The sequence below is a fragment of the Sceloporus undulatus genome, chromosome 6, assembly GCF_019175285.1.
Source record: "Sceloporus undulatus isolate JIND9_A2432 ecotype Alabama chromosome 6, SceUnd_v1.1, whole genome shotgun sequence".
NCBI lineage: Eukaryota > Metazoa > Chordata > Lepidosauria > Squamata > Phrynosomatidae > Sceloporus > Sceloporus undulatus.
This window is the reverse complement of record NC_056527.1, coordinates 32557093-32570809: the sequence shown is the minus strand read 5'-3', so window position 1 is coordinate 32570809 and position 13717 is coordinate 32557093. Positions and strand designations below refer to the sequence as shown.

The window sequence follows — 13717 nt, the reverse complement described above, 5'->3', positions numbered from 1 at the left end:
AAAAGCTAAAAACACTCATAGAGTAATAGATTATTCATTTTCTGGGGGAGGAAAAAGAGGAGGAGGCTGAAAAAAAATATAATGGAGGACGCGTCCGGGAAAAGGAGGGCGCCCGGGCCTCAGCCTGTGGAAAGACAGCCGGGTCCGATCATGCGCATGCGCGCTGCCTCCAGCTGCTTAATCCCAGGATATATGTGTATATAGAGAGAGAGAGAGGAAAAGGGAGGAAATGTTGGTTCCAGCCAATCAGCGTGCGGCGTCGGCCTTTCCTCTCCTCTGATTGGCGCGTCGGTTTAGAACGCAGCTCGCCGGCTTGCCACCAGTTTTACCTCTCTGTGGAGGGGGCGGGGCGGAAAAAGGCTGCGCGCGGTAAAGCATGGCTGCCAAGGTAAGTACTGTAGTCCCAACAACAGCAGCAGAGCGAACGTTCGAAAGCGCGCGCCCCCCAACCCCATCGGGAGCGCGCACGCGCCCCTAGCTTGTTATTGCAGTTACTAGTCTGTACTGTTATTCTGCTCAGCTTGGCCTTTCTGTTGTAGGCTTCTCCTATTGCTCTGGTGGAAGAGGCCTTTGGGTTCCTGGTGTTGACCTCCAGCCTGTCCTTGGGGGAAGCCTAGAGCTCCCTTTTTGGGGGGGCTGGGGGAGCCTCTCCTCCCCAAATAGAGGGTTTAAAGAGAAAGTAATGCATCTACACTGCAGAGAAATAATCCAGTTTGACACTGCTTTAAACTGCCAGGGCTCCATGCTGGTGGAATTCAGGGGAAGGCAGTTTTGCCACACAATGGACTACAGTTCCCAGGATTCCACAGCACACACACATATACACACGCAGCCCTGGACAGTTAAAGCGGTGTCAAGATGGGATGGTTTCTGCAGTGTGGATGCAGCATCCAAAGAGAGAAAGGTCCAAAAACACACTGCAGAAATAACCCGGTTCGAAACCGCTTTAACTGCCCTGACTTAGTGCTACAGGATCTTGGGAGTTGTAGTTTATTGTTGGCACCAGAGCTCTGTTGACAGAAAAGGCTTAATTATATTATTATTATTAGATGTTTCATAAAACTACAGTTCCCAGAATTCCCTAGCATTCAGCAAGGGCAGTTAAAGTGGTCTCGAACTGCATTATTTCTGCAGTGTGGTTTTGGACCAAAGAGAGAGAAAGGGCGCATCTACATTGCAGGATTAATGCAGTTTGACACTGCTTTAAGTGGTGCAGCGTCAGCTGAGGAATTGTGGGAGTTGTAGTTTTGTGGGATGACCAGAGCTCTGAGAGAGAAGGCTGAATGTTGGACGAAACTACAGCTCCCAGGATTCCATACTGTTATGTCCCAGTCTGTATCCGCGCCTCCGAAGTAATCCACTTTAATGTTGCTTTTAAGCTGGGCCACAGCTAACAAAATGAACTTCAACAGGGAGAAATGTAAGGTACTGCACTTAGGGCGGAAAAATGAAATGCACAGATATAGGATGGGGGACACTGGGCTGAATGAAACTACGTGTGAAAGGGATCTGGGAGTCCAAGTAGACCACAAGTTGAACATCAGTCAACAATGCGATGCGGCAGCTAACAAGGCCAATGCGATTTTAGGCTGCATCAATAGAAATACAGTGTCTAGATCAAGGGAAGTAACAGTGCCACTATATTCTGCTCTGGTCAGGCCCCACCTGGAATATTGTGTCCAGTTCTCGGCACCAAAATTCAAAAAGGACATTGAGAAACTGGAGCGTGTCCAAAGGAGGGCGACTAAAATGGTGAAGGGTCTGGAAACCATGCCCTATGAGGAATGACTTAGGGAGCTGGGAATGTTTAGCCTGGAGAAAAGAAGGTTAAGAGGTGATATGATAGCCCTGTTTAAATATTTGAAGGGATGTCATATTGAGGAGGGAGGAAGCTTGTTTTCTGCTGCTCCAGAGACTAGGACCCGGAGCAATGGATGCAAGCTGCAGGAGAAGAGATTCCAGCTCAACATTAGGAGGAACTTCCTGACAGTAAGGGCTGTTCGACAGTGGAACACACTTCCTAGGAGTGTAATGGAGTCTCCCTCCTTGGAAGTCTTCAAACGGAGGCTGGATGGCCATCTGTCAGGGATGCTTTGATTTGGATTTCCTGCATGGCAGGGGGTTGGACTGGATGGCCCTTGCAGTCTCTTCCAGATCTATGATTCTAAGTGGCACGGCTCTATACTAAGGATTCTTGGGATTTGTTGTTCGTTGTGGGCACCAGAACTCTCTGACCAGAAAAAGATGTCTTAGGGAACTACAAATCCCAGAATTCCATAACGTATCGCTGTGGTAGTCAAAATGGTGTCAAAATGAATTAATTCTGCAGTGTAGATGCAAACAAAGGTAGTGGTGGGGCTGTAACCGAGGCTGCCTTGCTAAAGAGAGAGAGATGCCAGGGCTGAGGTCTGACCTGTTGTGTCCACATTGCAGAATTAGTCCGGTTTGAACACCACTTTAACTGCCAGGGCTCAGTGCAACAGAATCCCAGACCATTGGCCAAGATGGGTGAGGCTTTGGGGAGTTGAAGTCCCAAACACCTAGAGGAGCAGAGTTTGAGTATTGCTGATCTAGACCCTCTCTACTCATGGATACACTACGCCTGAGTACAGAGGTTTGGTTTTAGCTGCTGTAACCAAGATTCATAGAACCACAAAGTTGAAAGGGACTGCGAGGGCTGACTAGTCCAGTCCCTTGCCGTTCAGGAGCCATTGAACAATCTGTCTTGATAGCCTGGAAAATCTGCTTTCCTCTGACAATCACAGAGGTGTTGCACCTTTTTGTTGCTGTGTGCCTTCAAAGTCATTTCTGATTTATGGCAACCCTAAGGTAAAGCTAACATGGGGTTTTCTTGATAAGTTTCTTCAGTGAGTTTTTGACATTCCCATCCTCAGAGGCTAAGAAGTGTGATTTGTTTTAAGGTGGGTTTACATGGCTGAGCTGTGATTCGAACCTTGGTCTCCAGAGACATAGTCCAATGCTCAACATACACACCATGCTGGCTTGTTGCATCTTTACTGTGCTGAAAGAAGGGTCCAAAACACACTGCAGCAATAATCCAGTTTGAGACCACTTTAACTGCCCTGACTCAGTGCTAGGGAATCCTGGGAATTGTAGTTTATTGTGGCACCAGGGCTTTCTGACAGAGAAGGCTAGATGTCTCACAAAATTACAGTTCCCAGGATTCCTTAGCATTGAGCCAGGGCAGTTAAAGCAGTCTCAAACAGGATTATTTCTGCATTGTGTTTTGGACCAAGGATGTTCAAGGCTTGTTCCAAGACACCATCTTTTCTATTGTTTTCCTTGGGCTAACATTGGGAACAAGCTCTGGCTCAAAGTAAACTTTGTCTGCCACACCAAGGTACACATTGATTATTCCACCATATGTCTGCATTCATTGGATATTTTTTTTCTTCATTTGAAAATGTGGTTAGGTTTACACCTTAAGGTTGTTATAATATAGGAGTGGGAAAATCTATAGCCTTGCAGAAGCTGTTGCACTTCAATTTCTATCATCCTCTGCAAGTATGGCAAGAGACTTTGGGAGCCAGAGAACCACAGCCTCCCCATCTGCAGCCCACTTACAGTCTGCTCAGTCTGCTTGGCTCAGAAAACTGGCTCCCTATTTCCCAAGGTACACATTCACACCATGTACACTTATTGTGTACATAATTCATGCACCTCTTTGGAAGAGAGATTTGCCTTTTTTTTAAATAAAATCTCAACTGTTCGTGCCTAGTACAGTTCAAAGAACTGAGAGTGACACAAAGGTCGCTTTTATGTAAGGACTTTGGTTTGAACAGTGGTAGTCACCTGATTTTCTTTGACCATTTTCCAAGTTTGAAAAGTTAGCTAAAAGCTGGTTGTCAGTGCAAAGGAGAAATGTTTGAAAGGTGCTGTGTGGAAAGAAAGAGCAAACCTACTCACATGTTCTCATTGTAAATAAAATTTCAATTTCAATCAAAGCAGTGATGGGGTTGTTAAAAGCTACAAATGTTCTACCTAGAATATTCCTCTTCAAAAGGCCTTATTTCATTTTCTGGGGGGAAAAGCTGCATAGAATAGCTTTGGGGATTTGGGGCGGGGGTTTACTGCTTGCATCACAGAATCATAGATGTTGCATCTTCTCTCCCTTTGAAGACAGGTGCATAAGTCAGCCCTGTTTTAACTTTTTGAGAAGTAGAATTGGAAGCCAAATGCACAATCTAATGTCATAGCTCTTCTTGTAATTACTAAGGAAGTCCTCTTTCAGCCAGCCAAGAAAACAAAGCAAATAAAACAAGAAAATGCCATACAGAAGAGTGAAACCAAAGACCTCATTTGCATGTGTGACTAGATAAGCAAAATATGTATTTATTTATTTAGATAAATAGATAGATACATAAAAATACAGAAGTTTTTAAATGTCTCATTGCACAACCAGTATCAAAAGTATTGTTTTAAAATACTGTTTTTAATGGCTTTTCATTTTAAAATATATGTTTTAAATTGTTTTACTATGCAACATCTGCTCCTTAGTAGCTTAGTAGCAACTAAGTAGCAACATTGGCTGCTTAATTATATCTGCATAACTAGGCAATTTCTTTTGGCTGGATCCCCCTCATCTGCTTTACTGAGCATTTGCCACACCAAAAAAAGGAAGAATACGCTGCTGGCAATCGCATGGGTGGATGATGTTTTTACACACCTTGCCAGCAAATAAAGAATTGATACACGGATCCTACCTTTGCTTGCCACAGCCTTAGTCATTAGAACAATTGATTTCTCTCGATATGGCTGATACCCAGTAAAGTAGATTCAGGAGGGCAGTCGAGATTATGCCAGTAGTGCCACAATAGTGACTACATGAGAATTGTGAATATGGAGCAGTTACAGATGTATAATTCTAGCTTATGCACCTGTAGCTGATACTGAATGCCACCCATTTTAAATAATTAGATTCTATTTTATTGTTGGCCTGTTGTACGTTTTTAACTATACAGTCACCCCTCCTTTTTCACGATGGATCCATTCTGGACCCCCTCATGAAAACAGAGTTTCACCTATATTCAAGCCCCATTGGTTTGAATATGGGTGCGCAGGAGCGCGTCCCATTCATTCTCCCTCCGTTTATCCTTTGCACATAAATGAGAGACGTGGGTCCAAAGACCATGAGAATGGAGGGAGGGCTGTATTGCAATTTTAATTTGTAAGCCACATGGAGCCCCAGCCATTGGGAAAAAGGAAAAAGTGGTGTATAAATAAAGTTGAGAGCGAGGATGGCATAAAGGTTCAAGAGTTGGACTACGACTCTGGAGACCAGGGTTCGATTCTCGCTAGGCCATGAAACTGACTGGACGACCTTGGGCAAGTCACATGCTCTCAGCCTCAGGGGAAAGCAATGGCAAACCTCCTCTGAACATATCTTGCCAAGAAAAGCCCGTTGTAGGATCACCATAAGTCGGGAATAACTTGAAGCCACACAGCAGCAACAACAAATTAAGTTGATAGTAGTAGTAGGGCCAATATGGTATAGTGGTTTGAGTGTTCAATTTGGACCCTGCGAGACCAAGGTTCAAATCCCAGCTCTGTCGTGGAAATCCACTGGGTGACCTTGGGCAAGGCACACTCTGTCAGGCTCAAAGTATGGCAACGACAACCCCTTCTAAAGAAACATGCCAAGTAAACCCTGTGATTGGGTTGCTATAAGTCGGAAACTATTTGAAGGCACACAGCAACAGTGGTAGCAGCAGCAGCCAGGTGAGAAGATGGGAGCAGGACTCCCACATTTTTAATAGTTGTATGCAAGAGGGGATTTCAGCAAGGATAGTTTACATGACAAATGACCATTTTCTGAAATTCCCTCCTCAGCAAAACTGTTGAAGGTATAGGAGCCCTGTTCTTCTTTTCTTTTAGTCACTGATGTCAATTCATACAGTTATCTAACAATCATCAAACAAGTACGTGATTTGCTAAGTAAATATAGTAGAGAAATCAAGTGGTGTGCTCCAGCCATTCTCTATTTTGAAAAACAGTTGGACCTCCACAATTGCAGCTTTGACGTTTGTAGATTTGATCATTTGCAGTTTTGAGCAAATCATGTTCCTTTCAAACTACAGGCTTTTGAAACATATTAAATCTCATCCGAAACATTTTCTCCATAAAAATCAACTCACAGTAGAACTGCATTCCTAAACATGTTTATCTTATGTTTTCAAAATTACCATAGTTCTTCTCTTAACTTGTAAGGAGCATCTAATGGCAAGTTTCCATTTTTTAAAGCTTACACTTAACAAGCTTTGGAAAACCAGAACAGTCACTTACTTCCATCTTAAACTCATCTACAGTGGTCCCTCCACATTCCCTGGGGTTAGGGCTGAGAGACCCTTGTTAAAATAGGGGGGGGGGGGGAATAACCACAAATAAAACAATCCCTATTCTTTTTACCTAAGAGAACACCTCTCTAGAAATCTCCAGGTCCTCCAGTGCAATTCTATGGTCAACATCTGCTGGATCACAGAATCATGCTGGAGGACCTATCGATCTTTAGAGAAATGTTTTCTCTAGGAACTTCTAGGTTCTTCAGGACAATTCTGTGGTCAACTTCCAGCTGAATTGCACTGGAGGACTTGGGGATTCCTAGAGAAAACATATTATTTCAAACATCTTAAAAACTATAGTAAAAGCTGAAAGGCATGAGCCCTGGAAGACCTATAGCACTTCAAATGTTATTGGACTCGCAGTTTTCCTTGATCTCTGATAGCATAACCAGTAGTACAAGATGATGGGAGTTCTAGTCCAGTTACATCTGGAGAACTATACGTCACTTAATCCTGCTGTGGAATAATTTAGGGAGATAAGGCCCGAACAGACAGGCCAGAATAAAACTGCTTCGGGTCACTTTGGAGGTATGCTGTTTAAATGATGCATGTGTCCTAAGAGGCTGGAAGCCACACTAAAGCCACACACCAGTCCTAAGGACTGGAGCACAGCTTTGGCACAGCTTCTGGCCTCTTAAGATGCATGTGTCATTTAAACAGCATCCCTACAAATGACCTCAAGCAGCTTTATTCTGGCCTGTCTGTTCGAGCCCCAAGTTCCATTCTGCTCAAAAGGACTGAGTACTAGTAAGGAGAAATGTATAAGGTTGCACAGAAATACAATAATGGAATCATAGAGTTGAAGGAGACCACAAAGGGCATCCAGTACAACCTCCTGTCATTAGTAAAGCTGATGGGAATCCACCCTCTGTTTAAAAGCCTTCAATCACTGGGTTTTTACCAAGCGGAATCCTCCCAGTGGGAAGTTCTTTGATTCAGCTGAGGCTTCTGACAGTGTAATGGTGAATGGAAGTGGGGTTGTATCAGCTTTCAAAACTACCTCAGAGGACCAGGGGACTCTCTTTGTATGACTTGTAAAACAAAACATGGAATTGTAAAACAAAACAAAACCTTCCTTCTTTTTCTGCACCTATAGACCTTGACATCCAGGTGCTCTTTTTGCCTAAAAAGATTTCACAGTGGACTTGAACAGCTTGCCTGCCCACTGTTTGTAGGGAGCATCAGCTACAACATTCATGAAGTAATGTCAGGAATTCAGAAATATGTGGGAGAAATATCTGTCTAGGCAATAATAAATTAATATACCTCGTTTTTATTTATTGTCTAAGGATCTTTCTTCCGAGTAAATGGATTGCTGTGTGATAAAAAGACCCCTGTAATTGACTGCAGCTTGTTGGCCCGTGTATAAATACATGATGAGCTGTCCCTGTGTGGGGTTGTTATATTGGTCATGATCTAGGCACATGCTGATTCCTAGATGAAATTTTCTAATTTGTGACGCTGCTTGTAACATTTATATTGAGGTTACTATACAAACTATATTTACTGGGTAGTAAGATTCATTGACCATAATGAGCTTGAGTAAACATATTTAGGATTGCATGGCAATTTTTTTGTACCAAAGGTTTTTCCAGATGTGTTGTGAGAGTAATGTGTGTATTTCATTTATGACCTGAAAATGCAGGGTATAAAATTTAAATGACCACTGCATTTGAATAACCACTTAGGGCGGTTGTTGGTAGTACATTTTGACACAATTGTGTTCTGAGACATTGGGTTAACTAGATTCTTTTGCAAAGCTGCTGAGTTACTTGTGAGTTCCACCATGGGAGGGATAATGTTTTACAAATACCTTGTATTGTGTTCCATGCTAATAAGAACTGGCTTGACTCTCATCACTTTTGGCTAATGAGAGTTGTGGTCCAAAATCCAGAAGGCCGCAGGCTCCCCACCTCACCTTACTGGCAAAAGTAACTCTTGGCCACCTGGATCTGCTTTATAATTAGAAAGGATAGAAAACCTTTTAATGATAATTCCAAATCGCTCAAGAGCACAAGCCAGCCACATGACTTAGGAGATAAACTTAACTGTGATGAGCATGATTGATTCAGAATTGCTTTGTTTGCCTTATTGTGCCTAAACATTAAGCCATTTTTTCCTTCCAGTTTAATCTTGACTGCATTTCTGGCATTAAATTAAATCAGAACTTGGAAAAATGAGTTTTTGTACTACAGCTTTCCAAGCTGGTAGAGTCTGGGAATTGTAGTCTATAAAATCCTGTCTCTCCCCACTACCTTCTGGGGTCTGTATTAAGCACACTTAGCATTGAAAGTGCCACCATGGTTTGTTGACATGTGTAATAGAGTGAAACTCCTATTGGCATCCATTACACAGTTTCATCGACAATGGGGATTTTCAATCCTGTACTGCATCTTCAGGCAATATGTCACTCTAGGGTTTTTTCTGCTCTCAGCTTTATGTTTTCTTCTGTCATTGCAAAGACTAGAAATGTTTGAATGGATGCTGAGTTTCTCTGTGTTCTCTCTGTGTTCTTGGAAGAACATTCTGACCACTGGAGTCTTCTTAAATACAAATCAGCTTGTATTTTGACGGTATTTTCAAGAATCAAAATACTTAGAGGTAACAGTGTGCTTACCGTTCAGTCAAAATCTGTGTTACTTCTTAGTGCCATGTATGGAGACTGGCTGTTTGAAATACAGGCAGTTTTTTCTTTGAGAAAGTGCAAAGCTGAATCATCTAAATAATTAAATTCTGCCAGAAATTACAGAAGTAGATTGAAATGACTGGAGCCAAATAGTTTGGATGTGTAGTATAGCAGATGTTTGATGATGTATGCAAACCAGAGACGTCAGGGTAATCTGTTTAGACTGAAGTTCAAATATGTTTGAAGGTTTAAACTTGGTTTGTGTATGGATTTTCCTCTGATACAGTTTGTTAATATTTATGTCTTTTCCCACTTCAGCCAAACAATGGATTGGTGAGTCAATTATATGCTTTCTGTTTTCTGTCTCTGGCAACATCCTGCATGACTACCTGTATTCATTCATTTTTGTACCCCTTTGGCCTCTTGTAGTCCTTTATATCCAATTGTGTGTGTGTGTGTATGATGAAATTATAAAGCTCTTGGCTGATGATTATGAGAGATGTAAATCCAACACATCTCAATGGCTGGCAATCTGTCAGGAGTGCTTTGGTTGTGTGTTCCTGCATGACAGGAGGTTGAACTAGATGGCCCTTGTGGTTTCTTCCAACTGTATGATTCAAGGGCAATAGATTGAATAAAGCTAATTTAATCCAACCCCCCTGCTCAATGTAGGGAATGAAGAGTTAAACACATTTCTTGGAGATGGCTGTCCAGCTTTTGCATGAGAAACCTCCAGGAAGAGAAAGCTTAGCTCTAGCCCAGGAGTGGGAAATGTGTAGTCCTGAGGCTGCATATGGCCCTTAGTGGGATCCAGTTTAATTCTTGGAACTCTCTCTTTTTGTCCCTGTATCCTGTACAAGTTTTTGATGACCCCCTCTTCCCCAGTTTTTCATCAAAACGTATTCCCAACAGCTTTGGGACACTTAAAATACTGTTCTGTTTGGGTGAATACCCCCAAAACAACAAAAACAACTTCTAAATTGGCCTCCAAAGACGACCAGGAGTGATGTGATATGGCTAATCCAAAATGGTCGATGTGAAGGTTTGTTGTTGCCCTCCGGAACTGCCAGATATTCAGTGGTGCAGCCATCTGGGCACCAGAGCATGCCAACACTTGCCTAGGAAACTGAGTTCAGTGTTCTTACCATCAAGAAGTTCCTCCTAATCAATGTTTAATAAAGATATTGGTAGAATTTCTGCCTGATTTACGAATAACAGAAACACTTTTCAAAAGGAAGAAAGGCTCTTAACCTAAACATCTTTTGATACAAGCAACAAATTCTAGGGACCAATAGCTCTGAGTATGATTTATACTGGGAGCCAGTGTAGGTTTACTATGACTGGAGACCAGGGCTCCAATCCCTGTTCAGCCATGGAAACCATGGAAACCTACCTTGGGGAAGTTAATTCTCTCAGCCTCAGAGGAAGGCAAAGACAACCTCTGAAGAAATCTTGCCAAAAAAAACAAAACACCCTTGTGATAGGGTTGCCATAAGTCAGAAACAACTTGAAGGTATACAACAATAGCAACACAACAATGATTGTGTAGTGGAGTCTCCTTCCCTGGAGGTCTTTAAACAGAGGCTTGATGGCCATCTGTTGGAGATGCTTTGATTGAGATTTCCTGCATGGCAGGGGATTGGACTGGATGGCCCCTGTGGTCTCTTCCAACTCTACGATTCTATGATTCTATGATTCTATTATTTCAGTAGGAAAAAAAAGGAAAATAGTATGGTTTTGGAGCTTTACTGCTGATCATAGATTTCAGTAACTGTTCTAATTTTTTTCATTCTCAAAGAAGATGTCAGAGATTCAATGTTATAGATCCAATTGTGGCAGTGTTAATTTTGGGGGGATGTGGTGGGTGAACCTAGTAAGACAACAATTGATTTTCAATATACCTTCCATACTTTTTGATGAAATCATGTGCTAAATTTACTTTATAGCAGTGCTTATCAAACTGTAAGTGTAAGATGTTTTTTCTAATGGCATGCAAAGGTATTTTGCAGCACCTTTGAGACTAACTGTGAAAGAAGTTGTAGTATGAGCTTTCATAGGCTTGGTCTACTTCTTCAGATGCATGAAGTGTTGACTCTATGCATTTGAGGAAGCAGACCAAGTGTTCGAAAGCTCATGGTACAACTTGATTTGCTCAGTTAGGCGCGTTACAGAAGCGCCAAAGGGGTGTGCTAGGGTTAGGAAGGGGCGTGGTAGGGTTGAGAAGGAGCGTCACTTCCTGATGCCCCTCAACCCTAGTATGGACTGAGTCCGTACAAAATGGCGGCGCCCGTCCACATGGGGGCCGCCATTTTGATGTTATGGACGCATAGTGTCCGGACGTTGTGCGGCAAAAGTGATGCCGCGAGTGCACGACTAGCGCCTCGTGGTGCCACTTCTGGGGCCCAGAAAGAAGCCCCATTTTGGCACTTCTTTCTGGCTGTGCCCGGGAACTGCGCAGTTTGGCTGCTGCAGTTCCCGGACGCAGCAACTGGCAGCGGTGCGAGACCATCCATTTTGGGCAGTCTGTAACGTGCCTCAGTTTCAAAGATGCTGCAAGATCCCTTTGCATACAGTTGGCTCTTCTTATACACGGATTTTTTATACACTGATTCAAGCATCCACGGTTGGAAGATGTTAAAAAAAAAGTATATATTTACTTTGATTTTCCATTTTTTTATGAGGGACACCATTTTGCTATGTCATATTTAATGGGACTTGAGCATACACAGATTTTGTTATACACGGGGGATCTTGGAACCAAGCCCCTGCGTTTGACAAGGGTCCACTGTAATATTGCAGACTCATGCAGTTATGTCTCTGAATTCTACTGTTTTTGTTCTAATTGATATGGTTTAAAGATGTGTCTATAACCAAGGGACATACTGGATCTAGGTGAATGAGGATATGTAAACAACTGGTATTATCATTAGGAGGAACTTCCTGACAGTAAGGGCTGTTCGACAATGGAATGCACTCCCTCGGAGGGTGATAGAGTCTCCTTCCTTGGAGGTCTTTAAACAGAGGCTGGATGGCCATCTGTCAGGGATGCTTTGATTTGGATTTCCTGCATGGCAGGGGGTTGGACTGGATGGCCCTAGTGGTCTCTTCCAACTCTATGATTCTATGATTCTATTCTATGATTCTATGATTCTATCACTGCTGTGAAGATTATGGGTACTCTTAGTAGACACTGTAAAATAAAACATATCTGTTATTCCCAGCTAATGTAGAATCAGTGGAATTTATACAAGTGTTGATTTCCAAAGTTCCCACTGATTTAGTGCATGTAGTCTAGTTAAACTACAAATTACATTTAGCTTCTCTTATTCCAAAATGATCTCCATATGTGTAAAGCCAGTTAGCTGAATATATTTGCTTCCTTCCCAGACCATTTCTTCTTTCTTTTCTTTTCTTTTCTTTTCTTAATTTTAGAGTCTTGTCATGTTTAATGTAGGCAATATTTTGTTTATTATATGCTTTCTTCCAAGCAACACTTTTTTTTACAACTGATCTGTGCAGGTTTAGCGAATGTGGTGGACCTTTTGTTCTTTGTAGGGAAGAAGGACACTGTTTCCTAAATGTAAACATTGCATGCTCATATTGTGGCATGTTCTGAGCTGTGGAGCATTAAAAAGTACATGCCCATTTCTTAACAACAGAATTTCACTAAGATAATGATATTATAGTAAGAGGCCTAATTGGGTTCTGGCCATGATCTGTAGCTGTCTTTGTAGCATAATGTCTAATCCTGTCCAGGTCCTGGAGGAGTTAGTTAAGAGATTAAACACTTAACATACTGAAATCCTCAAGTGATAGTATGGCCAAAGGGAATTTAATGAGTTGGGACAATTTTGTAATACACATTAGTACTTCAGTTGAAGTTAAGTTTTTAAATCTCTTCTAAATATTATAGTGTAATGTAACTGTTTAAAAATGCATATGTACTTAATAGCATTAGCATGAAAAACATGCTTTTAAAAGTCTTTATTATAAATAGTGGGGAAATTGATGAAATTATCATTCACTCCTTGTTTAAATAATGCACTGGGTACATTTTTTCTGCCCATCCCTTAAAAGTTTGGTGTTATTAGATAGCCTCTGACCAATTTCAACTTTCTCTGAAAGAAATGTAGCATTAATAAAAGAAGGTAAGGGATACGGTGATAATAAGACTTGCAGATATGTCATCAGTAATGCTAATATTCTGCACTAGAATATACATTAGGTAGCTTTTCAGAGCCAGAAGAAGAAATGGAAAGCTTCTATGCTGGAGTCAAGGAGGAATCTGATTATGCACCAAAACAAGACTTATTGTTAATAGGAAATTGAAAAGCAAAAGTGGGAAACAGAGCAGAAATCAGAGACTGTAGAAATATTTGCTCTGTGATCAAGAAATGAAGCAGGGAAGCAATCAGCTGAATTTTGCAAGGCCAACAGTCTGTTCATTGCAAACAGATTCTTCAAGTGACCATAGAGGTGACTGTATACATGGGCACCACCTGATGGCCATAGAAGTCAAATAGACTGCATAACTGGAAGCAGAAGATGGAGAAGCTCCATTATTTTTTTTTGGGGGGGGGGGGAGACCAGGAGCAGATTGTGGCACAGGCCACAAGTAAAAATAAAGAGTAAAAATAAAGAAGAACACTAAACCAACCATTGTGCCAAAAATACAACCTGAAGAACATCACAGTAGAATGTAAAGATAACATAAAAATAGATTTGCACTATT

At 41.8% G+C, this 13717-nt stretch overlaps 1 protein-coding gene across 3 annotated transcripts in view; it reads left to right on the top strand.

Moving 5' to 3' along the window:
* Positions 1–309: 309 nt before the first annotated feature.
* The window catches only part of SLC25A13 (solute carrier family 25 member 13), a 140839-nt gene continuing 127431 nt past the window's right edge, over positions 310–13717 (top strand). Inside the window, exons 1-2 of one of the 3 annotated variants that reach the window (XM_042472753.1) lie at positions 341–388; positions 9304–9318. In XM_042472753.1, coding sequence (XP_042328687.1) covers positions 377–388; positions 9304–9318 — 27 coding nt within the window. In that variant the 5' untranslated portion in view covers positions 341–376. Of the gene's footprint in view, positions 389–9303; positions 9319–13717 lie in introns of all 3 variants that reach the window. The other 2 variants (XM_042472754.1, XM_042472755.1) reach the window with 2 other exon arrangements.